Below are 27,474 nucleotides of genomic sequence, written 5' to 3' on the forward strand. Positions count from 1 at the left end.
TTTTCGCATACTAGTTAGAATTTAGCAGAGTCTGCTACTTGAATGTGAATTGGAATAATAACTCAGGGGATTACATCTTTCCAAAGCAAAGCACATTAAACATTTAATGAGAAACTTGTGGATTTACAACTCATCCAACAACAAACAGCGGCACTGCTTGCTCTCAAATGCTGAGAGCTTCCAGACAGCCAGGAACTGACATCTTCATTTCAGAGTGAAGTGGCAGTTCTTTAGCAGCCTGGGCATTTGTTCTTTGGGCTTTTTTAAATTTAATTTTTATTTTATATTGGAGCATAATTGATTTTCAATGTTGTGTTTGTTTTAGGTGTACAGCAAAGTGATTCAGTTTGTCTGTATGCAAATATTCATCTTTTTTCAGATCCTTTTCCCATGAAGTTTATTACAGAATATTGAGTAGAGTTCCCTGAGATATACAGGGTGTTTTGTGTTAGTTCCTCAGTCATATCTGACTCTTTGAGACCTCGTGGACTGTAGCCCTCCAGGCTCTTCTGTCCATGGAATGCTCCAGGCAAGAATACTGGGGTGGGTTACCGTTCCCTTCTTCAGGGTATCTTCCTGACCCAGGTATTGAACCTGAATCTCCTGCATTGCAGACAGATTTCTTACTATTTGAGCCACCAGGAAAGCCCCAAGATATACAGCACTCTTTTTTGATTATCTATTTTATATACAAGGGCTTCCCAGGGAGCTCAGTGGTAAAGAATCAGCCTGATACTGCTGGACGCAAGAGACATGGGTGGCAAAGAATCGGACCATACAGGCACGCACACAATGTGTATATGCCAATTCCAAACTCCTAATTTATCCCTCCTTTCCAACTTTCCCTTTTGGTAACCATAAGTTTGTTTTTGAAGTAAGTCAGACAGAGAAAGAAAAATATCCTATGATATCACTTATATGTGGAATCTTAAAAAAATACAAATGCCCTGGGCATTTATAACAGGCCTTGAATATAATCAACATCTCAATTGAGAGGTCCACACATGAGGTGGTAAAGCTGTAGTTCTAAGTTAGAGATTTGTGATAACTAGAGAAGGAGAAGTCTCTTTATACAAGACGCCTATGATCAGAAGATAACACCTCTCAGGAACGAAAGGGAAAACTAATTCAGTAGTACAGAGCAGGAAGGCGTTAGGAAAAGTGGCAACTTCATGAAGGAATTTGCCAGCTTGTCAGGCAAAGTTTGAAGGTGTTCTTTAAATGAAAAATGTGAGGATTTTTGAAGATAAACTTTATTAATCATCAAAGCACACTCATCTGCAGTTACTGGCATTTTTTTTTTAATTTCATAATGGAGAATCCAAAGGAGCCATCAAAACTCGGTTTTGATGAATTCACAAAATAACTAAATTTACTTAAAAAAAGATAAATAAGGACAATTAATGACTTGCTTAAAGCACTGAGTCACTGGAAAGCCAGTTATCAGAAACATGAATTTCCCTGAAATGATTATCAGTGTAAATGGACACATAATCATTCTTGAAGAGACTATATCTAATTGATATTAGTGAACTTTCAAAGTCCACATGAATATTTTGAGGGGAGTAACAACCATTTTGTGGAAAGGTTTTTTTTTTTTTAATATGACAAAATTATCTCAGAATGCTCAAAACTCACTCTTTCGATTATTTTAAATGATCTTATTTGCAAAGCAGATATAGAGACAGAGACAGAGAGAACAAACGTATGGAGACCAAGGGGGAAAGGGGGTGGAGTGGGAGGAATTGGGAGATGGATACTGACATGTACACTATTGATTCTATGTGTAGATAGGTAACTAATGAGAACCTACTTATAGCAGAGTGAATGCTCTGTGTGACCTAAACGGGAAGGAAATCCAAAGAAGAGGATATGTAACTGTGGGCTTCCCCTATGTCTCAGTGGTAAAGAATTCCCCTGCAATACAGGGGACACAGGAGATGTGGATTTGATCTCTGGGTCAGGAAGTTTCCCTGGAAGAAGAAATGGCAACCCGTCCAATATTCTTGCCTGAAAAATCTCATGGACAGTAGAGCCTGGTGGGCTACAGTCCAAAGGGTCACAAAAAGTCAGACATCTCTGAATGCCTGAGCATATGTATAATTATAGCTGATTCACTTTGCTGTATAGTAGAAACTAACACAATATTGTAAAGAAACTATACTCCAATGAAAATTAATTTTAAAAATTGCTTTAAATGCACCTATGAACACACTTATACAAACACACATATACATGAATCAAACTGAGCAAATACTTACGGTCACTTCATTCATGCTCAGAAGCAGGGGGCTGGGTGGTAAGGTGCCAAGGCGGTATTTGAAACCCTCCTCTAATGTCATTCCCCAGAACTGGCTATAGTTCTGGGCTGTCCATCTGCCTTACAAATGAAAGAGAAAAAGTAGGTACAGGTTATATGATGTCACTTTCATCAATATAGGTTCATGTGTTTTTCTGAAATTATACAGAAGCAAGTCTGACAAAATTGGAACCATTACTGAGACTTAGATATTTGTTATATTAATGATGCATTATTGATCACTCTAATATGGAAACGTATCACTCTTCTTAAATTAGGTCTATGTCAATGATTTAAATAACTCATATGAGGAAACTAAGGCTGTATCAACACAGACTAAATTTAAGAATATGGAATCTCTACTTACAGTGAAGTGATTTTAGTAAAAGGCCAATATATGTAGTTTCTTTTAAAAATCATTAAATGAATTTTAGAAAGAAGCTTGAACATTCAGGAATGTATTTAAAGGTTAAATAAGGTAATGTTTTATCTATAATTTAGATTTGAAAAGAAGTTGGCTGTGTAAAAAGAAGTATCCATGAAAAATTGAAGACAAAATAGTTACACTTAAAAAGATTACAGCAATGCTAATTAATTTTATTGAAATATTTTATTTAAATATTAAAATAGTCTATTACATATAAATGAGTTAATTTGTGTTAAGTGCCCAATAATCTTAGTCATTATTAACAACAATATGAATTCAATTGATGTAAAATTAGATAACAAAAAAGCACATACTTTTCTAGAAACATATTTCATGCCTTACATAGAAAAGGAAGGTTTGTTTTCAAAATCTTATGGTGATATTTAAAGAAAATTCCTTAAGAGATGATAGGAGATGACAAATGAAAAAAGATGAAAAGTAATTTAATCAAGTTTGATTAATTTAATCAGAAAAAAGATGAAAATAATTTAATCAATGTTGTTTGAATTAGCTACAAACTGAGGACAATATATTTTCAGTACTTAAGTCAAAACTAAACTTTATCCTGCTGTGTTTATCCCCAAAACTGCTTATAATGTGAAAGGGTCTAAGGAATGATTCAAGATACAACTTAATTTTCAATAACATGCCTGACAAGTTAATGCTTTTCTTTCATAAGATCTGTTAGTTCATAAAACCTTAAGCAACTTTGAGCCACAGTTTTTAAATATAATGTCCATCATCCAAGGAATTTCAATAAGGAAATTTCTGAATATATTAGATACTGCAGCCTTTATTTAAGAGACTACCAGGACCAGCCTTAGGCAAAATCATGATGTCAGTAAAGCATGCTTTTTGTGCTCCACACTAGTAGTCTTCAAATATTGAGATATTTGTGGGTCTTTTAATTAATCATTCAATTTAGTAAAGAGGAATCAATATTTTAAAAGATAGAATATGGGGAAAACAATAGGAAATATTAGAGTTTATCAAACAGAGTGAGAGTAGGTACTATTTCTATACATTTAAGTACATGTATAGGTGCATATAGGTGCACATGTGTGTGTGTGTGTGTGTGTTTTGTTGTTGTTTAGTCAGTAAGTCATGTCTGACTCTTTTGTGACCCCATGGACTGTAACCCACCAGGCTCCTCTGCCCATGGGGTTTCCCAGACAACAGTACTAGAGTGGGTGGCCATTTCTTTCTCCAGGTTATCTTCCCAACCCAGGAATCAAACCCTCATTTCCTGCACTGGCAGGCAGATTCTTTACCATTGAACCCCCAGGGAACCCTGTATATTATATACCTTTTTTAAAAAAGAAATTTAAATATTAAAGAAATATTTAAAATATTTTTACACATATATATTTTATAAAAAAAGAAAAATTCTATTATGGTTTATTTCAATATATTGAATATATTTCCCTGTGCTACACAGTAGAACTTTGTCGTTATCCATTCCATATGTAACAGTTTGCATCTACTAACTCCTAACTCCCAATCCATCTCTCCTCTACCCTGCTCCTGCTTGGCAACCACAAATCTGTTCTCTATGTCTGTCATCAGGTTCCAAGTTAGCATTTACTGAACCTTCTTAATTTATCGATCATATTCTCCAATAAACACTGGGAACATAGAAATAAATAAAATTCTCAACCTTCAAAAATTTCATACCCTAAAAAATGACAAAGAGAGAAATGACTTCAGTTTGTGTTATTTATTAGCAGTAGGTCAAATCCTGATCAGAGTAGAGAATTGAAACATAACTCTGCCTGAAGCAGTTATAACAATTTTTTACAGACAGTGACTTTTCAGTGCTCATCCTAGAAGAATGAGAATGAGTTAGGTGGCCAGACGTGAGAGAAGATAGAATTTATTCTAAACAAAGGCAACTCTGGAGCAAAGCAGATTTGAAATTGGGAAGCACATTTAGTGAAGAGGAGATATGTAATGCTTAAACTATGAGAGAGACCAGAAAGACAGGCTGGAAAGAGTGTAAATGATGAGGCGGTAAAGAATTTGGGCCAAATTGTCATTTATGCAGAGGAGCGTAATTATATTCTAAAGCAATGGAGTGTCATTGAAGAGTTTTCAAGAACAAGAGTGACAGAAGCAAAGCTTTGTTTTAGAAGGACAGCCATGAAAGTATAAAGGATTGGTTTGAGGTTTCATTAAGCTGGAAACAAAAGAAAAAGTCAGATCACTTCAAACTAGGCTTCATCAAGAAATGCACTAGAATATAGCATCAAAATAAGGAAATAAATTTCTAAAATAAGCTTTGTGAGAAAAATAAGAGCATAGTGACTGAGAGTGAAGAGGGAAAAAGCCTGAAACTAACTTCGGATATTCTGGCTTAGTTGACAAGGTAGAGGGAGCTACCAGTAACCAAGGATAAGTCAAGGGCTAATCTTTTTAGTTTGGGGTATTTTTGACTTGACACATTATTGAGAAATCAGGACCAACTTATTCAATAGACTAGACATTGAGTTCATAATAAAAAATCAGGTTTAGAGATATGATAGATTAAAAATGGACACAAATTCTTTGTGGCTCTTCCCATTAAGAAATGGAGTTCATTTCTCCAACTGTTGAAAGAGCTGGCCTGATGACTTGCTCTGCTCAGTAGAAAGCAGTGAAGCTGGCAATGTGAAAACGTCAAGCCTTGGCCTCCGAAGGGGCCATTTCTAGCCTCCACTCATGTCCCACTTGAACACTGTCATTATATGAAGATGACAAGGCTGTCCTCCTGGAGACATGTGGGCCCCCAACAACCAGCACCAATCACCAGCCATGGGAGTGAGGCCACCTAGACAGTGCAGCCCAGCTAAGGCTCCAGATGTCTGTGGACATATGAGTAACCCAAGGAAAGATCAGGAAAAGAGCCTCAGCTAAGCCCATCCTGTATGCTTATGTGAACGCAAAAATGAAGCCATGGGTGTACATGTGTTCCCCACCCTGAACCCCCCCACCTCCCTCCCCATCCCATCCCTCAGGGTCATTCCAGTGCACCAGCCCTGAGCACCCTGTCTCATGCATCAAACGTGGACTGGTCATCTATTTCACATATGATAATATACATGTTTCAATGCTATTCTCTCAAATCATCTCACCCTCGCCTTCTCCCACAGAGTCCAAAAGTCTGTTCTTTACATCTGTGTCTCTTTTGCTGTCTCGCATATAGGGTCATCATTACCATATTTCTAAATTCCATATGTATGTGTTAGTATACTGTATTGGTGTTTTTCTTTCTGACTTACTTCACTCTGTATGATAAGCTCCACTTTCATCCACCTCATTAGAACTGATTCAAATGCATTCTTTTTAATAGCTGAGTAATATTCCATTGTGTATATGTAACACAGTTTTCTTATCCATTCTTCTGCCAATGGTCATCTAGGTTGCTTCCATGTCAATGTATGGCAAAAAGCACTACAATATTGTAAAGTAATTAGCTTCCAATTAAAATAAATAAATTAATTTAATAAAAAATAAATAAATAAATAAAGCTTGTGCCCCTGTTTGAGTTTTCTGAGCCATACAGCAAACTCCCGTTGGCTATCCATTTTACATATGGTAATGTAAGGTAAGTTTCTATGATACCGTATCGGTGGGGAGGGAGATGGGAGGGAATTTCAAAAGAGAGGAGATATATGTATACCTATGGCTGATTCATGTTGAGGTTTGACAGAAAACAGCAAAATTCTGTAAAGCAATTATCCTTCAATAAAAAATAAATTAATTTTAAAAAAGATCCCATATGCTGCAAGGTGCAGCCAAAATAAAGAGAACTCTCAAAAATAAATAAATAAATAAAGCTTGTGGTTTTAAGCTACTAAATTCCGAAGTGATTTTGTTACACAGCATCAGATAACTGAGACTGTCTCTTTCTCCCTTTGTTCTAACTTGCTGGTTATCACTTGTGCTACGAATTTGGGATTTATAACAGCCCTATCATTAGAAACCCTTTTACAAATCTATGACATGTGGGCTCCTCAGCTGGATTGTAAATTCCTCTAAGACATTATTTATTTGTATCCTCAGCAGTGCCAAAAGGGTACACATGTTTTGTTAATATTAATTGCATGAAAACATAATACAAGGAGTAAATAAGCACCAAAGTAGGTTATGTAGAATAAATAAAGGCTTGGATCTAGATACTACCAAGATGCCAGAAATAAATGCTTTAAAGCAAAGGCTGCATATATTTGCCTGTAGGTTATTTTTAAAAGAGACTAAAATAGACACTGAATGATATAAAATGATTTCATTTTCACACAAGAAAGCAACTTGAACATCAGAAACAGTAAATATCTGAGAATTAGAACTTTCTTTTAAATCCAAGGACTTTCTACACTCTGTCTTTTTCTTCCCTGGTAAATAGTTTTAGTGTTAGCCCTTTTCTTCATCACTCATCTCTTTTACTTACCTCTGTGGGCAGAGAGCAAACTGGCCAAGATGGTGTGTTCAGGCTCTCTCGCCCCATGTTTTGTAAACAGTGAGTAGTAACAGCAGAGATCATTTATAGCACTGCACATGCATGTCACGAGGTACTCGCATGGTCACGGGTTGTGTGCGGTACACATATATGTGAGCTCCACCCATAAAGTGGGGGGGATTACTGTGGTGTTACGGCTGTGTCTGTTGGATCAGTCACAAGAGGAGAGGATTGTATGGCTGCTGCATCAGCCAGGAGAGAATACTGCTATGGTTGCTGAACCGGCCAAGAGAGAGGCTGTGTTATAGCAGAGAATAAACGTGCCTGCAGTTCCTGGGGCCCCTCAAGTCCCCTTCCACCCTCTTAGCTCACAGCTTGCCTTCCCTGGGTTCAATGAACAGTGTACACAGTGAGATACAGCAAGACAATTGGCATCACAAACAGGATGATCAGCGATATAACTGGCATAGTTGGCAGGATACCCAGCGGGTAGGGGAGTCTGAGGCTCCACTAGATGGAGGAAGCCAGCGGCCAACAGATAGCATATGGTACTGTGTGGCCTCTGTTCTCTTGACATGGGCTCCCGTGGAAGACTGGGACTGGATGGTTCACTGGATACTACTGAAAAGGCATTACAGGCAGCGAGTCCCCATTTGCCAAACAAGGCGGCAGGAACTGCCTGGCACAGTGGGGTGGGTTTTCCTGAGTGCCCTGAAGGCAAATACTGATAGTGCTCTCTGTGATGCCACCCCGGTGTGCAATGTAGAGACACTTGGAAGAACTAGAGCAGCGTATATTGGTGTTAGAGCAAGAACCCCGTGGCCCTGAAGAACCCAGCATCCCTGACAGCGAGGTGGTAAGTGACAGTGATGATGAACATCATGAGACCGTGGGTCCCCGCTTGGCAGCGAGGCCCGTTGTGCAGCAGGGGAAAAAGAGTGAAGCGTGAGCAGCCGAAGGCTAAGGTGGGATGGGGGGTATCCTCAAGGGACCCCAATGTGACTGAGTTTATGACATACCAACCATATACTCAGGTGGAGTTGGCCGACTTGGGTAAGCAGGTTCAGCAAACGCACAGGAAACACTTGGAAGCATGGTTTTTGTGACTTTGGGACACGGGGTGGGCCCGGCACCTGAGAGGTTTTGCAGGTCCTTACTGAGAGAAGCCCTGGAGAAGGAAATGGCAACCCCACTCCAGTACTCTTTCCTGGAAAATCCCGAGGATAGAGGAGCCCGGTAGGCTACAGTCCATGGGGTCGCTAAGAGTCGGACATGACTGAGCGACTTCACTTCACTTCACTTCACTGAGAGAAGTAGAGAGACGGCACGCAGGACGCCATTTTGAAAGTGCGAAGAACCCACAGGGGGCCTGAGCTAGCAGGCGTCCCGACCTCTGGGTTATGCAGATGCAAATGTGGGCTAATTTATGGGGAGGTGTACTGTAAAGGCCATGTCCTCAGATTTAGAAAAGTGTAATCATGTGGGTGGACTGTGAACACCACAAAAGATCCCTTCCTTGAGGGGTGGGCCTGGTGCCTCTTGGGGGTTTTGTGTGTCCTTAATAAAAATTCCGCAGGAGTGGAGTTGCCCCTGTGGAGGCTCTCCTACAATCTCACAAGGACAGATGGTGGACTAGACTTGGCCGTGGAAGATAAAGGCACTCCACGTGCAGTGGGTAACTCTTCTAGCCCCATGAGGGCAAGGACTGCAACATGAGTCCCAAGTGATACCTGGTGTTGGGCTTTGCTATGTGTTAGGGAAGTAACTGTTTGCTGTTGTAGCTACTGCTGTTGCAAGATTAAATCCAAGGGTCAGTGTTACTGGCCAAGGGAATATCACAAATGGACGGCACATAGAATGTGAGGTGAGCGACCTTGAAGGGGTGGAGTGTGGGGAGAGAGCAAATTGGCCAAGATGGCATGTTCAGGCTCTCTTGCCCCACATTTTGTAAACAATGACTGTGTAACAGCTGAAATCATTTATAGCACTGCACATGCTCGTAATGAGGTACTCAGTTGGTCACGAGTTGTGTGCAGTATGCACATATGTGAGCTCCACCCATAAAGTAGGGGGAGTTACTGCTGCCTCATGGCTGTGTCCACTGGGTCAGTCAGGAGAGGGGAGAACTGCAGTACCTCTGCTGAGCCAGCCGTGTTATGGCTGCCGTGCCCACCAGGAGAGAATAAACGTGTCTGAAGTTCCTACGGTTCCTCGAGTCTCTTTCCAGCCTCTTAGCTTGTGCCTTGCCTACCCTGGGTTCAACGAACATTGTGCACAGTGGGAGACAGCAAGACAATTGGCGCCACAAGCAGGGCGATCAGTGATACTCCTCTTTTTCCCCTTTTGTCTGTGTATATTTTCTTTTGCTGCAATTCTATATCACCTTTTTTTTTTTTCTTTTTTGAGTCATCTATGTTTGCTACTAAAAGGTAAGGCCCATGCCTCTGAAATATTCCTCGAGTACTCTCAACAGTAAACAAATGATGGAAAAATTCTTCCTTCCAAGAGAGATAGCATTCCCAACAGATCTAGACTCTTATATGACTTTTTTTCCACATTGCTTTAGGTGGTGGTTTCTTTTGGGTTCTGTGACAGCAGAAAGGTTGGCTGCTTATCTTGGCTTTCTGGAAATGCATGCTTGTTAGGTCAAGCATTTGAATCCTTTTAGGAACCTGATTCAGATAATCTCTCATGATGACACATACTCTCATGTTCTTTTAATAATTTAAATATCACTTAGCCATGGAAAAGAATTGATTTTCCCTTGAAATACTTAAAATGTCATCATATTATCACCTAAAATATTGGTAAAACACACACACAGAGGAGTTTAAAATGGTTTGAGAATATTAATATCAACAAATGTGACTTCTGTCTTTCATGTCTTCCAAGAAAATACTCAGGATACATTGAAAATTAGTGTCCCATTGTGCTGGGAAACATACAGCTTAAGTGTGGGGAGAAACTATATTTTTAGTTTTAAAAAATTCATTTGAGGATGACTTCACTTTTATAGTTGCTAGACAATAGATCTTTTCAAGTGAAATCTTTTCCTGAAGGTGGAAAATGTTACCAAGAGTAGAGAAATCCTGAGGCAGAAACCATCCCACCATCCCTCTTCCTTTCAGTTCTGTAAAGAAAGCCAGTGTTGGCATTTTTACTTTATTCCTTCTATGTAAGTGGGAAAGTGACTTTGCTAATTTATCAGAGCATCAAACTGTTATTTTGTCAATCAGCCCAAGTTTTTGTTTATTAGCAAAGTAAAATGGCCTGATCTTTCTTTTGACTCAACTATGAGTGAAATTGGCTAGATATCAATCATCTCAGTGAAACTGTCTAGATGGACTGGTCTTCTGGGGAATCCTCAAGATAAAATACTACTCTCTTAAGGTAAGATTCTGCACAGGATAGCTTGAGCCTGTGATTGGCTAGGTCAGGGCAAATGTGGAAGGAAAGAAGATAAACATCAATGAATCAGTTTGCTACTTCCTGATTTTGTCTGACTACTTATTTAAACTAAACTTCCTCCTGCGCACCTCACTCATACCATGACACTGCTCCTTCCTGAATAATTTAAGACCATGCTCCATGTTTCTCCTTTGTACATTTTAATTTTTAGTTGTTTGACGTTTACCTCCGTGTATTCCAATTTCACATGTCTTTCTATCTCCCTCTCCATTTCTCTCACACTCTTTTTTTTTTTTTTTTTAAGAATGATCTTTTTGCAGGTAAGTGATAGGAACTACCTTGTTTGAAACCTGAGGGGTAACAGGGAGGTGGGCACCAAAAATCCCAGAAAGCAAAATATTTCTCACCCATAGTCTCCTTTATTGACATGTTCAATTAATCCTGGTTGAACAAGGCATACATGCTGGGAACATTTCCACTGCTGTCCTGAGCAGGTGCTGTAAAAATACAAACATTATGAAAGTGACTTGGCCTTTTAGGAGTACATTTACAAAATTAGTACCAAGAGTTGCACTTTGTTAAGGTATAAAATATATTTTTGATTAATGTTAACTGTATGACCATTTAATTCTTGACAAAAGCAAATCACAATACGTTCGTTAACTACGCTACAACACAACATCTTCTACTCCAGGCAGTTAATGAATGAAATGACCATTCAGTCATTGAAGTTTGAAAATAGACAACAATGAAGACAGCAGATTCAGTATGTGTAATTGGAAATTTTCTGCAGGATAATCATTTTAAGGCAGTCTGATTATAATATATTTAGTTACTGTGCTCAAGGAAACATGATTTGATTTGCCTATAGTATATCAAAATGTTTGTCATTAATAGATATGCTTAATGCAGTGTCACAAACATCAAACTCAAAAGAAATACTCATGTGTAGATTTTACACATCTATTAAAATTAAATATGCTCATAAAGACTACTGATATGTGATATCTTATAATTCTGTGTATCTGTATTTAAACATATGTTTTGTTTCACAGATATTAAACATACACAGACAGTAGAATTCAGTTCTGTGCCACTTAAATTCATTACCAGGAATTGCAGTTTTCTTTAATTACTGATCCTTCTTCATAATGTTGACCATCTCTGTGGCAGCCTGTCAACATAACATGTAAACAAATCAAAATTCTAAATTGATTAATAAAATGTATTCACATAACAAGTACTCTAAAATTTTGTTTAGTTTTTTCAAATATGCAAAAATATTTGGTGCCAATCTGACAGAAATCTACATGGGGTTTTTGTCAGGGTTTATATATCCAATTTTTCTGGATCTGCTCCATGAGCTTTTATCTTTGCTCTGTGTATTTGTTCCAGCTGAGAGGATTTGTAAAGCATAAAAACTAGATTACTGAGGTATTAATCACTAAACACACTCAAAAAATAATTAATGTGTTTAAATAGGTAGGCAGTAAAATAGTGTTTGAAATGATTAATAGCATTTCTCATCTTAAAATCTAATCAAGTCTCATGTGGGTATAAATAGTTGCATATGATTAGAGGAAGGAGCTCAAGATTTTGGACCAAAATATGAAGCCATTTCAGCGAATTCACCTTACAAAGAGAAACTCTATTTTTTCTCCAGAATTTGAATCAGGAGAAAAGTTTATAAGATTGCAGCCCTTTGTGTTCTAAATCTAAATGTTCCTCAACTATTAACCAAAAAGTGAAAGTGTTTAGTTAGTCAGTTGTGTCCAGCTCTTTGCAGCCCCATGGACTGCAGCACTCCAGGCTCCTCTGTCCATGGATTTCTCCAGGCAAGAATACTGGAGTGGGTAGCCATTCCCTTCTTCAGGGGATCTTCCCAGTCCAAGGATTGAACCTGGGTCTTCCACCTTGCAGGAAGTTTCTTTATGGTCTGAGCTACCAGCCAAGTCACATTAACTGAAACTTTTTGCTAACTATTTTACCAGATTATTGAAACTACTCCAAAGAGATCAATGGTGAATTATCCTTGCATGAAAACCAACCAGAAAGATATGGTAAAATAGTGCCCTGTCTACAAACTAAATCCCTTTGTAAATTTAACTGACACAAATTACTGAATTAGCAAAAGTAGCATAATTCACTCCTGTGTCCCATGAAAACCTTTTTGATAGAAACATATCATTGAGAGATCACATCAATGGCCCCTAGTTAAATAAAATGAATTCTAATTTTTTAAAAAAAAATTATTTATTTTTAATTGGAGGATAATTGCTTTACAATATTGTGTTGGTTTCTGCCATACATCAATGTGAATCAGCCAGAGGTATACATATGTCCCTTCCCTCTAGAAGCTCCCTCCCACCTCTCATTCCATCCCACCCCTCTAGGAATTCTAATTTACTGTATATAATAATAGGAGTAAATCTACATATTTAGAAAGCATTTCAAGGGACCTGGTTTAACTACAAGCCATAATGTCACAAAAGCAAATTTCAGATTAGCTATCTTCCAATTTTTCAAAAAATTGTTTCTCAGGAAACATTTACAGCTGCTTTCTTTCAGCAAGCACCATGTTCTCACAGTTCAATGTTTTGCTTAATGAATTTCAAATCTCCTTGTACTGGCATCTAACCATCCCTTTTACGTGAATTCCACCATCACAGGAAGAGAGAATGAAAACACTTCTCTTGTGGCCGACAGGGGAGGGAAAAGATTAAACTTTAAATCAAGTTCAGAGTTTTAATTACTACCCAGGATTAAACACTTTTTGTAAATAAATTTCTATGCTTCCAATTTACGAACACCCTAGAACTTTTCATTACCTAGGCAAGCAACAGTAAAAATGCAAGCAACAATTCAAGTTTCATTCAAAGTCAAGGAAAGTATTCCACCGACTATTTCTAAAGGGAGGATGAAGGGTGGCGGGGAGAGGGGGAAGCTGATTTTTAAAATTTATTTTACTGAAGTATAGTTGATTTACAGTGTTGAGTTAATTTCTGCTGAACAGCAAATGATTCAGCGCTCAGTGGCTCAGTCATGTCCAACCGGGACCCCATGGACTGTAGCCTGCCAGGCTCCTCTGTCCATGGAGGAGAATACTGGAATACGTTTCCATTTCCTACACCAGGGAATCTTCCCAACCCAAGGATCAAACTTGTGTCTGTTGTGTTTCCTGCATTACAGGTATATTCTTTACCTCTGTACCACTTGGGAAGCCCATAGATAGATAGATAGATAGACAGACAGACATATGCATCTATCCATCCATCTATTCATACATACATATATACACTGCTGCTGCTGCTAAGTTGCTTCAGTCATGTCCGACTCTGTGCGACCCCACAGACGGCAGCCCGCGAGGCTCCCCTGACCCTGGGATTCTCCAGGCAAGAACACTGGAGTGAGTTGCCATTTCCTTCTCCAATGCATGAAAGTGAAACATGAAAGTGAAGCGTTCAGTCGTGTCCGACTCTTAGCGACTCCATGGACTGCAGCCTACCAGACTCCTCCATCCACGGGATTCTCCAAGCAAGAATATATATACATATACACATATACATACATACATACACTACATTGTTTGAAACCTGAGGTGTAACAGGAATGTGGGCACCCAAAAGCCCAAAAAGCAAAAATTTCTCTCTCTCTCACACACACACATACACACATATATGTATGTATGTATGAATGCCAAAGAATGCTCAAACTACCACACGATTGCACTCATCTCACACGCTAGTAAAGTAATGCTCAAAATTCTCCAAGCCACTCTTCAACAGTACATGAACTGTGAACTTCCAGATGTTCAAGCTGAATTTAGAAAAGGCAGAGGAACCAGAAATCAAATTGCCAACATCCATTGGATCATCAAAAAAGCAAGAGAGTTCCAGAAAAATATCTACTTCTGCTTTATTGACTATACCAAAGCCTTTGACTATGTGGATCACAACAAACTGGAAAATTCTTAAAGAGGTGGGAATATCAGATCACCTGACTTGCCTCCTGAGAAACCTGTATGCAGGTCAGGAAGCAACAGTTAGAACTGGACATGGAACAACAGACTGGTTCTAAATCAGGAAAGGAGTATGTCAAGGCTGTATATTGTCACCCTGCTTATTTAACTTATATGCAGAGTACATCATGAGAAACTCTGGGCTGGATGAAGCACAAGCTGGAATCAAGATTGCCAGGAGAAATATCAATAACCTCAGATATGCAGATGACACCACCCTTATGGCAGAAAGTGAAGAAGAACTAAAGAGCCTCTTGATGAAAGTGAAAGAGGAGAGTGAAAAAATTGGCTTAAAACTCAACTTTCAGAAAACTAAGATCATGAAATCCAGTCCATCACTTCATGGCAAATAAATGGGGAAGCAATGGAAACAGTGACAGGCTTTATTTTTGGGTGCCAAAATCACTGCAGATGGTGACTGCAGCCATGAAATTAAAAGACATTTACTCCTTGGAAGAAAAGTTATGACCAAACTAGACAGCATATTAAAAAGCAGAGACATTACTTTGCCAACAAAGGTCATCTAGTCAAGGCTATGGTTTTTCCAGTGGTCATGTATGGATGTGAGAGTTGGACTATAAAAAAAGCTGAGTGCTGAAGAATTGATGCTTTTGAACTATAGTGTTGGAGAAGACTCTTGAGAGTCCTCTGGACTGCAAGGAGATCCAACCAGTCCATCCTAAAGGAAATCAGTCCTAAATATTCACTGGAAGGACTGATGTTGAAGCTGAAACTCCAATACTTTGGCCACCTCATGCAAAGAACTGACTTGACATTAAGGAGGGAAGACCAAGAAATGGAACTTTTTTTAACACTATATGTAGTACTAATGATTTTGGGTAGGCCTGGGGATAGCATTCTCTTGACTTCAAAATTAGTAGCTGGGGAACAGGTCAGAGAAAGGACAGCCCCCTTCAATTAGAACCTTTGTGATTTCTGGTCCCTTTACCTATATAACTAGTACATTGAACAAGCAACGTTTAAACAATATGAATAAAAACCAGCTTTCAGATATACATATGTATACATACATACATACATCAGTTCAGTTCAGTTCAGTTGCTCAGCCATGTCCTACTCTTTGTGACCCCATGGACTGCAGCACACCAGGCCTCCCTGTCCATCACCAACTCCCAGAGTTTACTCAAACTCATGTCCATTGAGTTGGTGATGCCATCCAACCATCTCATCCTCTGTTGTCCCCTTCTCCTCCTGCCTTCAATCTTTCCAGCATCAGGGTCTTTTCCAATAAGTCAGTTCTTTGCACTAGGTGGCCAAAGTAATAGAGATTGCTACAATCTCACTTGAGAGTGGCTTCTTGAACAGAAACCATTATTTGTTCATCCGAGCCTGGCCAAAGTACTGATAAAGCGAAGCAATACCTTCTACACTAATATATAAATTCAGTTCACCACCTTCCTCTACTCCTGCCTGACTCCAGTGTATCCTTCATCCCCTGAGCAGCATTTAGAGATATCTCTTAAGATCTGTGTTATGTCACTCCCTGCTTAAAATCCTCAAGTTTTTCTGTATTAAATTTAGACTAAAACTGAACTGCTTACAAGGACTTATAAGACCTTATCCAAAGTATCTCTTCCATAATCTGTGTCCTCACCTCTCCTATTCTGCTGCCTGGAATGGTAGTCCCAGAGGAATGAAGGATTTGCCTGATACAGATAAGGGTGGAAAGAACTGGATGAACTTAATTTGGAGCCAAAGCAAATGGGATTAACTATTGGAGAATCAGGAAAAAGAAGGGTCACAGAAGTCTCACTAAGATTTTGTCTTTAGGGATAGAGAAGCAGTGATGCTATTATTGAAATAAGGAACAGGTTTTTGGTGAGAAATCAAACTTCTGCTTTACATGTTTTAGACTAAGATTAAATCTAAGTTAGACATCCAAATGGAGAACATCAAGTAGAGTAGTAATGGAAGTCCAAAGTCAAGTCAAGGCTGGAACATGAATTTCAGAGCCAGTAACATGCATATCTTTAAGTTTTTGAGAATAAATAACAGTCTCCTTGAGAGAGTATTTGTAGGTAAGAGAAAGACATCCAGGACTGAGCTCAAACACCGTAACCAACAGACATTCAGAAAAACAAACTGGGAAGAAGTGACCTGGGAAGAAGGGGGGAATTCAGGGGATGGTGGAGTCCTGGAAAGCAACAGACATATTCCATAGAAGCAGAAGCTGTCACCTACATAGAGTACAGCTGAGGGGTCAAGAAAAGAATGGAGATCTGGGATTTCCCTGGTGGTCCAGTGGTTAAGACTCTGCACTTCCAATGCAGGGGAGGCAGGTTTGATCCCTGGTAGGGAAACTAAGAACCCACATGCTGAATAGCACAGCCAAAAAATAAAAGAGAATTGGCACCTGAATACTGCACTTGAAAACATGGAAGTCTTCAATAATCCTGCCAAGACAGAGCTCAGTAAAGTAGCAGGGAACAAGGTCTTGTAGGAATGAGCTGATGAGAGGTTTAGAAGTCAGAAAGTGAAATGTTTCTTTCAGATATTTTGCCATTAAAGGAAAGGAGGAAATAAGATAAAACTGGTTAAGGACATGGAGATGAGGGTGGGCTTTTTCAAAGTTGGGAGCTACAACCACCCACCAGCTTCCTGCAAGACAATGTCTTGTAAATGACATTTGCTCACTTTCTCAGTTATTTCCTCAGGAAAAATTCCAAGAAGTGGAAGTTCTGGGTCAAAATTGAGGTTTGGACATCTTTAAGGCATTTAATTCATTCATCATTTTTTTTTTTTTTTTGGAATGATTTCACCAATTTACACTCACCAACAGTGAAAAGATGAATTATCCTGTGTCACCCTAAGGAATAAACTGTAACTTTGGTTCCCATACTAGGTATCACTTCATCACAGAAACAGAGTCAGGATCAGAAATTAACCTTTGATGTTGTCTAGTTCCATCTCCCAAGCAATGTTTGTATCCTGTTTTGGATTCTACTAGTTTTAAATAAAAAATATTTCTTTTAAAATGTTAATTTGAAAATATGATTGATGCTTTAAAGGTAGTAGAAATTGAGGAGTTAAAGAAAAGTTGGGAGCTACAAAAACACTTTCATAACTCAGTAACTTTGTAAATTGATTGATCCAGAAAAGAAGGAGGGAAATGATGGTTTAGGAGAGAAAGAGGGAGAAAAAGGGAGAGAGGAAAGAAGAGAAAAGGAGAGGGGGGAGGGAGGAAGAGGCAATTGTAAGGGTGGAGATCTTGAAAAGATAAGAGATGATGGGATTCAGAGCTCAAGAAGAGGAATCTACTTCATGGAAACAGTAACCAAGATGGAAGTAACTTGAAAATTATGATGAGAGCTGAGAGAATTCCTGGTGTCTTTATTTTCTCAGTGAAAAGCTTATAAAGCCCTTCAGTGTGAGGTAATCAAGCTGGTTACACCTTGATATAAATAAGTAGATAGATGCATAGTAATGACTGTCAAAACCAAAGGAGTTTTGCAACATTAACAGCCATTATTACAAGAATTAGGTAAATCAGATTTTTGGAAAGTGAAATAAGTCTCTTGATTTGAGAAAAAAATGACAGTATGATATAATTTACTTAAAAATACTCCATCATAATGTGTTCTACTATCTGTATTGGTCTCAACATCACTTCAGGGAAGGCAGTTGTCTGCTTTAATCAGGAGTCTGCCTCCCATGGGTGGTCAATATCATTTATCCTGAAAGTCCAGACTCAAGGGCAGCTCCTACAAGGGGTTCCGCTATCCATCTTTTAATGAACACTAGAGTATAGCATAATGGGTGTCAGAAATGGGCTTTTATTGGTAAAATTAGCAACTTGTTAATCAGCATAATGGATATAAGCAATCAACTCTTATCACTTAACAATATTTAATTTATATAGATTAGTTTAAATAGTTAAAAATCATATCCCACTCATACTCCCCAGTTTTTATGTATCTCTTAAGATCAAAAGACTTCATGCTTAAACCTGATACCCTAGGATTAATCTCTAAAACATCTGTCCAGCCACTGGGTAGGAGAATTTATTATAACCTGATAATCTGTAATATTATCAGATATGGGAAAATGCCAATAAATTTTTCAAGCGTGGTAGATGTGGCAACATCTAACAGGATAGGGACCTGAGACTTCATGAAGCTTACACAGGTTTATAGACTAGTGTAGGTCTCTGTACCAACATATATTTTTGTAATTATCAGTATACACAGCAGAATTTGGAATGTGATTTATCTTCATTGTAATGTGGTTAAGGAGGTTGTGAAAGGGTAAATAACCTTCATTCAATTCAAATGCCAGTAATTTACATCCTTTTTTTTTTCTTTTTTTACCAAGGTGAACATAAGAGTTGTGTATAATCAAATTAGCTTATGTCTGTTCACAGCAGATGGTTCACTAGACTCTTTCCTTAAGATCTGTCACATTGGAGATTTTGTCTGGAAAATCCAGTCTGATTCCATTTCAAACTCTATCACTTGTTTTCTGTATCTGACCTTTGAAATTCCCCAATGACTGGAAGTAACTATATGTCCACCTTCCAGTTTATACAAAAGAGACATTATAAACAGTGCTGCCATGAACACTGGGGTGCACGTGTCTCTTTCACTTCTGGTTTCCTCGGTGTGTATGCCCAGCAGTGGGATTGCTGGGTCGTATGGCAGTTCTAGTTCCAATTTTCTAAGGAATCTCCACACTGTTCTCCATAGTGGCTGTACTAGTTTGCATTCCCACCAACAGTGTAAGAGGGTTCCCTTTTCTCCACACTCTCTCCAGCATTTACTGTTTGTAGACTTTTGGATAGCAGGGATTCTGACCGGCGTCAGATGGTACCTCATTGTGGTTTTGATTTGCATTTCTCTGATAATGAGTGATGTTGAGCATCTTTTCCTGTGTTTGTTAACCATCTGTATGTCTTCTTTGGAGAACTGTCTGTTTAGTTCTTTGGCCCATTTTTTTATTGGGTCATTTATTTTTCTGGAATTGAACTTCAGGAGTTGCTTGTATATATTTGAGATTAATTATTGTCAGTTGCTTCATTTGCTATTGTTTTCTCCCATTCTGAAGGCTGTCTTTTCACTTTGCTTATAGTTTCCTTCATTGTGCAAAAGCTTTTAAGTTTAATTAGGTCCCATTTGTTTATTTTTGTTTTTATTTCCATGACTCTGTGAGGTGGGTCATAGAGGATCCTGCTGTAATTTATGTCAGAGAGTGTTTTGCCTATGTTCTCCTCTAAGCGTTTTATAGTTTCTGGTCTTATGTCTAGATCTTTAATCCATTTTGAGTTTATTTTTGTGTATGGTATTAGAAAGTGTTCTAGTTTCATTCTTTTACAAGTGGTTGAGAACATGGAAGCAACCTAGATGTCCATCAGCAGATGAATGGTTAAGAAAGCTGTGGTACCTATACACAATGGAATATTACTCAGCCATTAAAAAGAATACATTTGAATCAGTTCTAATGAGGTGGGTGAAACTGGAGCCTAATATACAGAGTGAAGTAAACCAGAAAGAAAAACACCAATACAATATTCTAAAGCATATATATGGAATTTAGGAAGATGATAACGATAACCCTATATGCGAGACAGCAAAAGAGACACAGATGTATAGTACAGTTTTTTAGACTGTGCGAGAAGGCAAGGGTGGGCTGATCTGAGAGAATAGCATTGAAACATGTATATGATCATATATGAAACAGATCACCAGCCCAGGTTTGATGCATGAGACAGGGTGCTCAGGGCTGGTGCACTGGGATGACCCTGAGGGGTGGGATGGGGAGTGAGGTGGGAGGGGGGTTCAGGATGGGGAACACATGTACATCCATGGCTGATTCATGTCAATGTATGGCAAAAACCACTGCAATATTGTAATTAGCCTCCAAGTAAAATAAATAAATTTTTTAAAAGGGGGGACATTATTTACTTAATTGACAATTTTTTTTAAACCTTAAGATAATGCAATTTTAAGTCCCAGATTGAAAAAGAATTACAGTATAAGAAACTAGACCATATCATGCACTTAAATAACTGAAAAGCATTTCATAAATCAGTGATTTTGTTTCTAGCATCTCAGAGGAAAGCCACTTCATTCTTGCCAAAAATTACTACAAATAGTACGCCATTGTCTATTTATTTTATATAATTTTGTACCATTTTTCAATATTGTGTACTGCTATTTTCTTTCAACAAGCTACTTTCATAAGAAAGAAAAAACAAAACAATTACCTGCATGAGTATAGTTATGATGTGAACCTTTTGCTACTACATAAAATGATGAATTGCATCCCTCCATCATGAATAGAATAAAAGCTATACGAGGAACATAGTCTACCTAAAACATAACCCTAAATTAAAGTCTTACCTTTCAAGCAAAAACGGACATAGAAGCAGAAGCAGTTTCTTTTCTAAATGGGCTACAGGGCTCAAATAAGAAAAACTCAAGTATGCTTTAGCACATCAAAAGTACTGCAGCTAATACATAATACTCACCCTCAACGTTCGTGAAGCCGATCCTGCTCATACCTGACAACTTTCAATGAGTTCTCAGGATAAAATCTAAAATTCTTGATATAGCCCATAAGTCCCAGTGAAATCTGACCTCTACTCCTCTCAAACCCCTTCTTACGTCACCTTCAAGCCTCTGCTGGCCATGACTCTCCAGAAATGGAGGTCTCCATCCAGCACCTAGACCACACCAAGCTCCTGGCTCCCAGATCCCATTCCGTCAGCTCCCCAGTGACCACACCCCTCACTCCCCAAGCTAATACTCTACACTGCTTTCCATGTTGACATTATATTCTGATAGGCTTTCCCATAGCACCCTAAATGTTTCCTTCTGAGAATTTAACACAATTTGCAACTGTATAGTGAATTTGTTAAATATCTTACACCAAGCACCACGACCCCCCATCCCCCGTCCCACAAAACTTGACTGTCACTCCCATGAAGATAAGATTTGTCTTTTTTCTTCCCCATGGTTGCCCCAGCAAAAGTGCAATGTCTGGCATGATGGAGATGGTCAATGAATATTTTTCAGTGAATGACAAGATCGCCCATTTCTGATAAACTATCAAATTGCTGTTTGCTGGGAAAGGCAAAGGTCTAGCAGGAATGACTATGCTGTGGAAATTTTAACGTAGCATGTGTGTGTTTTACAAACAAGATGACACTATTGAAAATGAAAGCAAAATCAGCATCTGGATTTTGCTGTAAGGATACAAATCCTAATTTGTCCTGCAGTGTCTTCTAATTGTAATTTCCACTCACCACCACCTACTTATAATTATGTGACAGAGCTTTGAGGAAACCTGAATTTTCCCTCATATGAAGTGCAGGAGTAGAGTTTTGTTCTGTGTTTTTTGCAAACTTTAGATATATTGATTGCTCAGAACCTACAATCATTCTACTATAATTAAACCAACAGAGTAAGTAGCACCGTTCTCCTTATGAATTATTGAGTTGACCAAAATATTCATTCAGGTTGCTCTATACAATGTAATAGAAAAACCCAAATTAACTTTTTGCCCAACCCAATATTTGTATTTATTCACTCAGTCTTAGACTGTTAAAACTACTCTGTATGGAGCACTGTTTTGTTTTTCCCAGTTTAAAATCCCTGATTGGCAAAATGAACAAAAACACACAGGGAGAGTCTTTGGTATTACTTAGGCAGGGAGGGTGGCCACTTTTATTATGCTCCTGCGTTGGTTTAAATGGCATTGCTGTGACACAGGTTCTAAGGCCACTCATGGGAAAATAAGTAAAATGTTACACATATCTGCAGAGGATCAGTCTGGTGACTTTGATGTGATTCTCTGAGGTTACACTCAAAAAAGCATGAGAGGCTGTTTTTTGTCAAGACATTTTACAAAGAAAGAATCTTAAGTAACTTTTTATAAGTTGAGTGACTATTCAAAGCAGAATGGAAATCAGCCTTTGTGGCTGTCACAGCAGGACTTTGCTGAAGGTGCTAGGCTGAGGCAGGTACCAGCATCTGAATCAAAGCACATTAACAATCCAAAGACATTTAACCTGGTGATCAAAGTATTCATTTTTTCATTTCAACTCAAGAAAGGAAGGGAGGAAAGAAAGGAGAGAGAGAGAGGTAGGGAGGGAAAGAAGGAAAGAGGGAAGAGAAGGAGAGAAGGAGGCAGGAAGGAATGAAAGAGAAAGACAGCTGGACAGATCTTGTAATGAACTAGGACAATGCTTGAACACATTCCCAAACCCTACCTTCTGGGAACCAAGGCTTTGTGTGAGGAGGCCATCCCTTTTCTTCATGGCAAAATGACTTGTAATCAGGACAGCAGTCAGAATTTTCCCTTTCACAGAATTTATCACAGTAACACAGCGCATCCACTTCATAGAACCGAGTCACACAGCCATCATCTCTGTCTTCACAGCAACCAAAACTTCTACAGTACTGCCCTTCGAAAGCGGCTCTTTTGAATCGAGTACCTTCCAAAATGGTGTGATTCCTAGTGAACTCAGCTCCTGGGTCCACTTCTTGTTGTGAAAAATACTGTCTCTCCATCCAAATTTCTGTGGTGAGATAAGCAAGGATTAAGATCTTACAACCGGCCCACATTCTCCAGAGGTCAGCAAGGCTCCCACTGGTTGTTATGTTCGATCCCCTTGGCCTTGGGGCTTCTCCTTGGAGCCTAAGTTCTAATCATCAAGACAACTCAGCCTGAATCCAGAAACTGATACTTCACTTGAACTGACTGTATTTCTTGTAGTTAAACATTAATCAAGAATTTCAGTGCTTGCCAAAGATAACGTGCATGTTACCAATAGACCATTGTCATTCCTCCAACATTAAAATTTTATATTTCATATTACAGGAAAAACATCCATTGCCATAAAAATAAATACATAAAATCTTAGGTGTAGATGATACATTGAACATTGCTTACCTTCAAAATAACCTAGATTCTTAAATCAAAAACCTCTCTGGAATACACATGGCCCAAATTTTGGCTGCAATGACTACTGGCAAGGTGTAGGAAATTCAAAAGTCAAAAGCACAATTATTCATCTCACTTATTCGCACTGCCACTAAAATCCAGACTCTCCTGAGATTGCCTGCTCGGCTCTGTCATATCAATAACAAATGCCCAGTCACACACAGGCTTGATATCGCATCCGTACAGCACTCACCTACCAGAAGCATTTTTATTTCAAAACTTAGTGGAGCCTAATTTAGCTAGAAATTCCCTGAAGGTGACCTTAGTTTTCTCTACCTGAATTTCTGCTTGACATCAATGCAGGGGTCTGCAATATCTGAAAGGCAGTTTATAGTCAAGAAAAGTCAGTGCTCTGAGCTAAGGAGCTGTTGGGGAGCGGGGAGGGAAGAGATGTGAAGGAAACTCAAAGGTCAAGATATCTTTCATGTTTCTGTAAAGCTGTGGGTTTTGCCATACTATATTTACTCATTAACTATAATATCTTCCTTTGGACTGGAGATAAATAACCAGCAGACAACGATTCAGCAAGAGTGTCTGGGTTGCCTAGTGGAAAGGACTTGTCCTGAAGATCAGAAAACCTGGACCCTTGTCCCTGAGCTACTATTTAATTGGCTTTATGATCTTAGGTTCATGATTTGCTTCTCTGGTCCTCAGTTATTGTCCTATAAAATGCGTGTCTTTCTCTCTAGAGTTAATCCATAACTCTGACATATCAAATGTATTCCCCAACTTTGCTCTGTAAATTATTTAACTCATAATTTTACCTTCATTGTTTCCTTTTCTTTGGCACTCTTCTCTCAGGCTGTAAGCTAGTGCTAGTCTTTATCTTTTATTGTTTTAATTTAATATCATCTTGGTGTTGATATCCATAATCCCACCTGTGCAATCCTAATTCTGCTGCCTCTGATTCCTTGCCACCCACTGAGTCACTAAAGTACTGCAAAGTGCCATTTCCAGCCCCATTCAATCATCTCTAACCTCGATTCTCATTGACCTGAGTCCATCTCATTACACCTGAGTCCTCCACAGCATGTAGCCCGGTACAATGAACTGGTCAAGAACAGGAGCCAAAGAGACTTAAGGAGTTCAAATCATAGTTTCACCAATGATTAGCCACACATCTTTGAGAAAGTGGCTTAGCCTCTCTATGCTTCAATTTCATCAGCTGCAACATTTAGATAACAAAATTTATTCCCATATCAGGTGGCTGAGAAATTTAAATGAGATAATATATTAAAGTCCTTAGCACATCATTCATGCTAGTTTAGTCACTCAGTCGTGTCCAGCTCTTTGTGACCCCATGGACTGCAGCACTCCAGGCTTCCCTGTCCATCACCAACTCCTGAAGCCTGTTCAAAGTTATGTCCATGAGTCGGTGATGCCATCCAACCATCTCATCCTCTGTCGTCCCCTTCTCCTCCTTCCTTCAATTTTTCCCAGTATCAAGGTCTTTTCCAATGAGTCAGTTCTTCATAACAGATCGCCAAATTATTGGAGATTCAGCATCAGTTCTTTCAATGAAATTCAGGACTGATTTCCTTTAGAATTGACTGGTTTGATCTCCTTGCTGTCCAAGAGACTCTCAAGAGTCTTCTCCAACACCACATTTCAAAAGCATCATTTCTTTGGTGCTCAGCTTTCTTTATGGTCAACTCTTACATCCATCAATGACTACTGGAAAAACCATAGCTTTGATGGCCCTTTCTCAGCAAAGTCATGTCTCTGCTTTTTAATATGCTGTCTAGGCTGATTCATGTCAATGTATGACAAAACCCACTACAATATTGTAAAGTAATTAGCCTCCAACTAATAAAAATAAATGGAAAAAAAATATGCTGTCTAGGTTGGTCATATTCTTTCTTCCAAGAAGCAAGCATCTTTTAATTTCTTGCTTTCAGTCACCCTCTGAAGTGATTTTGGAGCCCAATAAAATCAAGTCTGTCACTCTTTCTACTGGTTCCCCATGTATTTGCCATGAAGTGATGGGACCAGATGCCATAATCTTAGTTTTCTGAATGTTGAGTTTTAAGTCAACTTTTTCATTCTCCTTTTTCACTGTCATCAAGAGGCTCTTCAGTTCCTTTTCAGTTTTTTGCCATAAGGGTGGTGTCATCTGCATATCTGAAGTTACTGATAATTCTCCCAGCAATCTTGATTCCAACTTGTGCTTCATCCAGCCCAGAGTTTCTTATGATGTATTCTGCAAATAAATTAAATAAGCAGGGTGATGATATGGCCTTGGTGTACTCCTTTCCTGATTTGGAACCAGTCTGTTGTTCCATGTACAATTCTAACTGTTGCTTCTTGACCTGCATATAGGTTTCTCAGGAGACAGGTCAGGTGGTCTTGTATTCTCATCTCCTGAAGAATTTCCCACAGTTTGTTGTGATCCACATGGCCAAAAGCTTTGGCATAGTCAATAAAGTGGAAGTAGATGCTTTTTTGGAACTCTCTTGCTTTTTCAATAATCCAATGGATGTTGGCAATTTGGCCTCTAGTTCCTCTGCCTTTTCTAAATCCAGCTTGAACGTCTGGAAACGTAGCTTGGAGAATTTTGAGCATTACTTTGCTAGCGTGTGAGATGAGTGCAATTGTGTGGTAGTTTGAGCATGCTTTGGCATTGCCTTTCTTTGGGATTGGAATGAAAAGTGACCTTTTCAAGTCCTGTGGCCACTGCTGAGTTTTCCAAATTTGCTGGTATACTGAGTGCAGCACTTTCACAGCATCACCTTTTAGGACTTGAAATAGCTCAGCTGGAGTTTCATCAACTCCACTACCTTTGCTCACAGTGATGCTTCCTAAGGCCCACTTGACTTCAGATTCCAGGATGGCTGGCTCTAGGTGAGTGATCATACCATCCTGGTTATCTGGGTCATGAAGATATTCTTTGTGTAATTCTTCTGTGTATTCTTGCCACCTCTTCTTAATATCTTCTGCTTCTGTTAGGTCTATACCATTTCTATCCTTTATTGAGCCCATCTTTGCATGAAATGTTCCCTTGGTATCTCTAATAATCTTGAAGAGATCTCTAGTCTTTCTCATTCTATTGTTTTTCTCTATTTCTTTGCATAATAACTGAGGAAAACTTTCTTATCTCCCCTTGCTATTCTTTGGAACTCTGCATTCAGATGGCTGGGTCTTTCCTTTTCTCCTTTGTCTTTAGCCTCTCTTCTTTTCTTAGCTATTTGTAAGGCCTCCTCAGACAACCATTTGGATTTTTTGCATTCCTTTTTCTTGGAGATGGTCTCTATCACTGCCTCCTGTACAATGTCACAAACCTCCGTCCATAGTTCTTCAGGCATTCTGTCTATCAGATCTAATCCCTTGAATCTATTTGTCACTCCCAATGTATAACCGTAAGGGGTTTGATTTAGGTCATAACTCAACGGTCTAGTGGTTTTCCCTACTTTCTTCAATTTAAGTCTGAATTTGGCAATAAGTAGTTCATAATCTGAGAAACACTCAGCTCCCAGTCTTGTTTTTGCTGACTGTATAGAGCTTCTCCATCTTTGGCTGCAAAGAATATAGTCAACCTTATTTCGGTATTAAATCTCTGGTAATGTCCGTGTGTAGATTTGTCTCTTGTCCTGTTGGAAGAGGGTGTTTGCTATGACCAGTGAGTTCTCTTGGCAAAATTTTGTTAGCCTTTGCCCTGCTTCATTTTGTACTCCAAGGCCAAACTTGTCTGTTACTCCAAGTATCTCTTGACTTCCTACTTTTGCATTCCAATCTCCTAAATATCTTTTCATGGTGTTAGATCTAGAAGGTCTTGTACATCTTCATATAACTGATCAACTTCAGTTTCTTTGGCATTGTGGTTGGGGCATAGACTTGGGTTTCTGTGATATCGGATGGTTTGCTTGGAAACAAACAGAGATCCTGCTGTCATTTTTGAGATTGCATCCAAGTACTGCATTTCAGACTCT

The 27,474-nt window shown here is 38.8% G+C and overlaps 1 protein-coding gene across 4 annotated transcripts in view; it reads right to left on the bottom strand.

Annotated features, from left to right (window-relative positions):
* TINAG (tubulointerstitial nephritis antigen) overlaps positions 1-23,314 on the bottom strand; it is a 95,636-nt gene extending 72,322 nt beyond the window's left edge. For 2 of the 4 annotated variants that reach the window (XM_043907060.1, XM_043907058.1), the window contains exons 1-4: positions 22,815-23,270; positions 11,680-11,743; positions 10,977-11,066; positions 2,262-2,376 (exon numbers count right to left, since the gene is read on the bottom strand). In XM_043907060.1, the coding sequence (XP_043762995.1) occupies positions 2,262-2,376; positions 10,977-11,066; positions 11,680-11,743; positions 22,815-23,169 (624 nt within the window). In that variant the 5' untranslated portion in view covers positions 23,170-23,270. Of the gene's footprint in view, positions 1-2,261; positions 2,377-10,976; positions 11,067-11,679; positions 11,744-22,814 lie in introns of all 4 variants that reach the window. The other 2 variants (XM_043907059.1, XM_043907061.1) reach the window with 2 other exon arrangements.
* Positions 23,315-27,474: the final 4,160 nt, after the last annotated feature.

The sequence above is a fragment of the Cervus elaphus genome, chromosome 7 (genome assembly GCF_910594005.1).
Source record: "Cervus elaphus chromosome 7, mCerEla1.1, whole genome shotgun sequence".
Taxonomy (NCBI): Eukaryota; Metazoa; Chordata; class Mammalia; order Artiodactyla; family Cervidae; genus Cervus; species Cervus elaphus.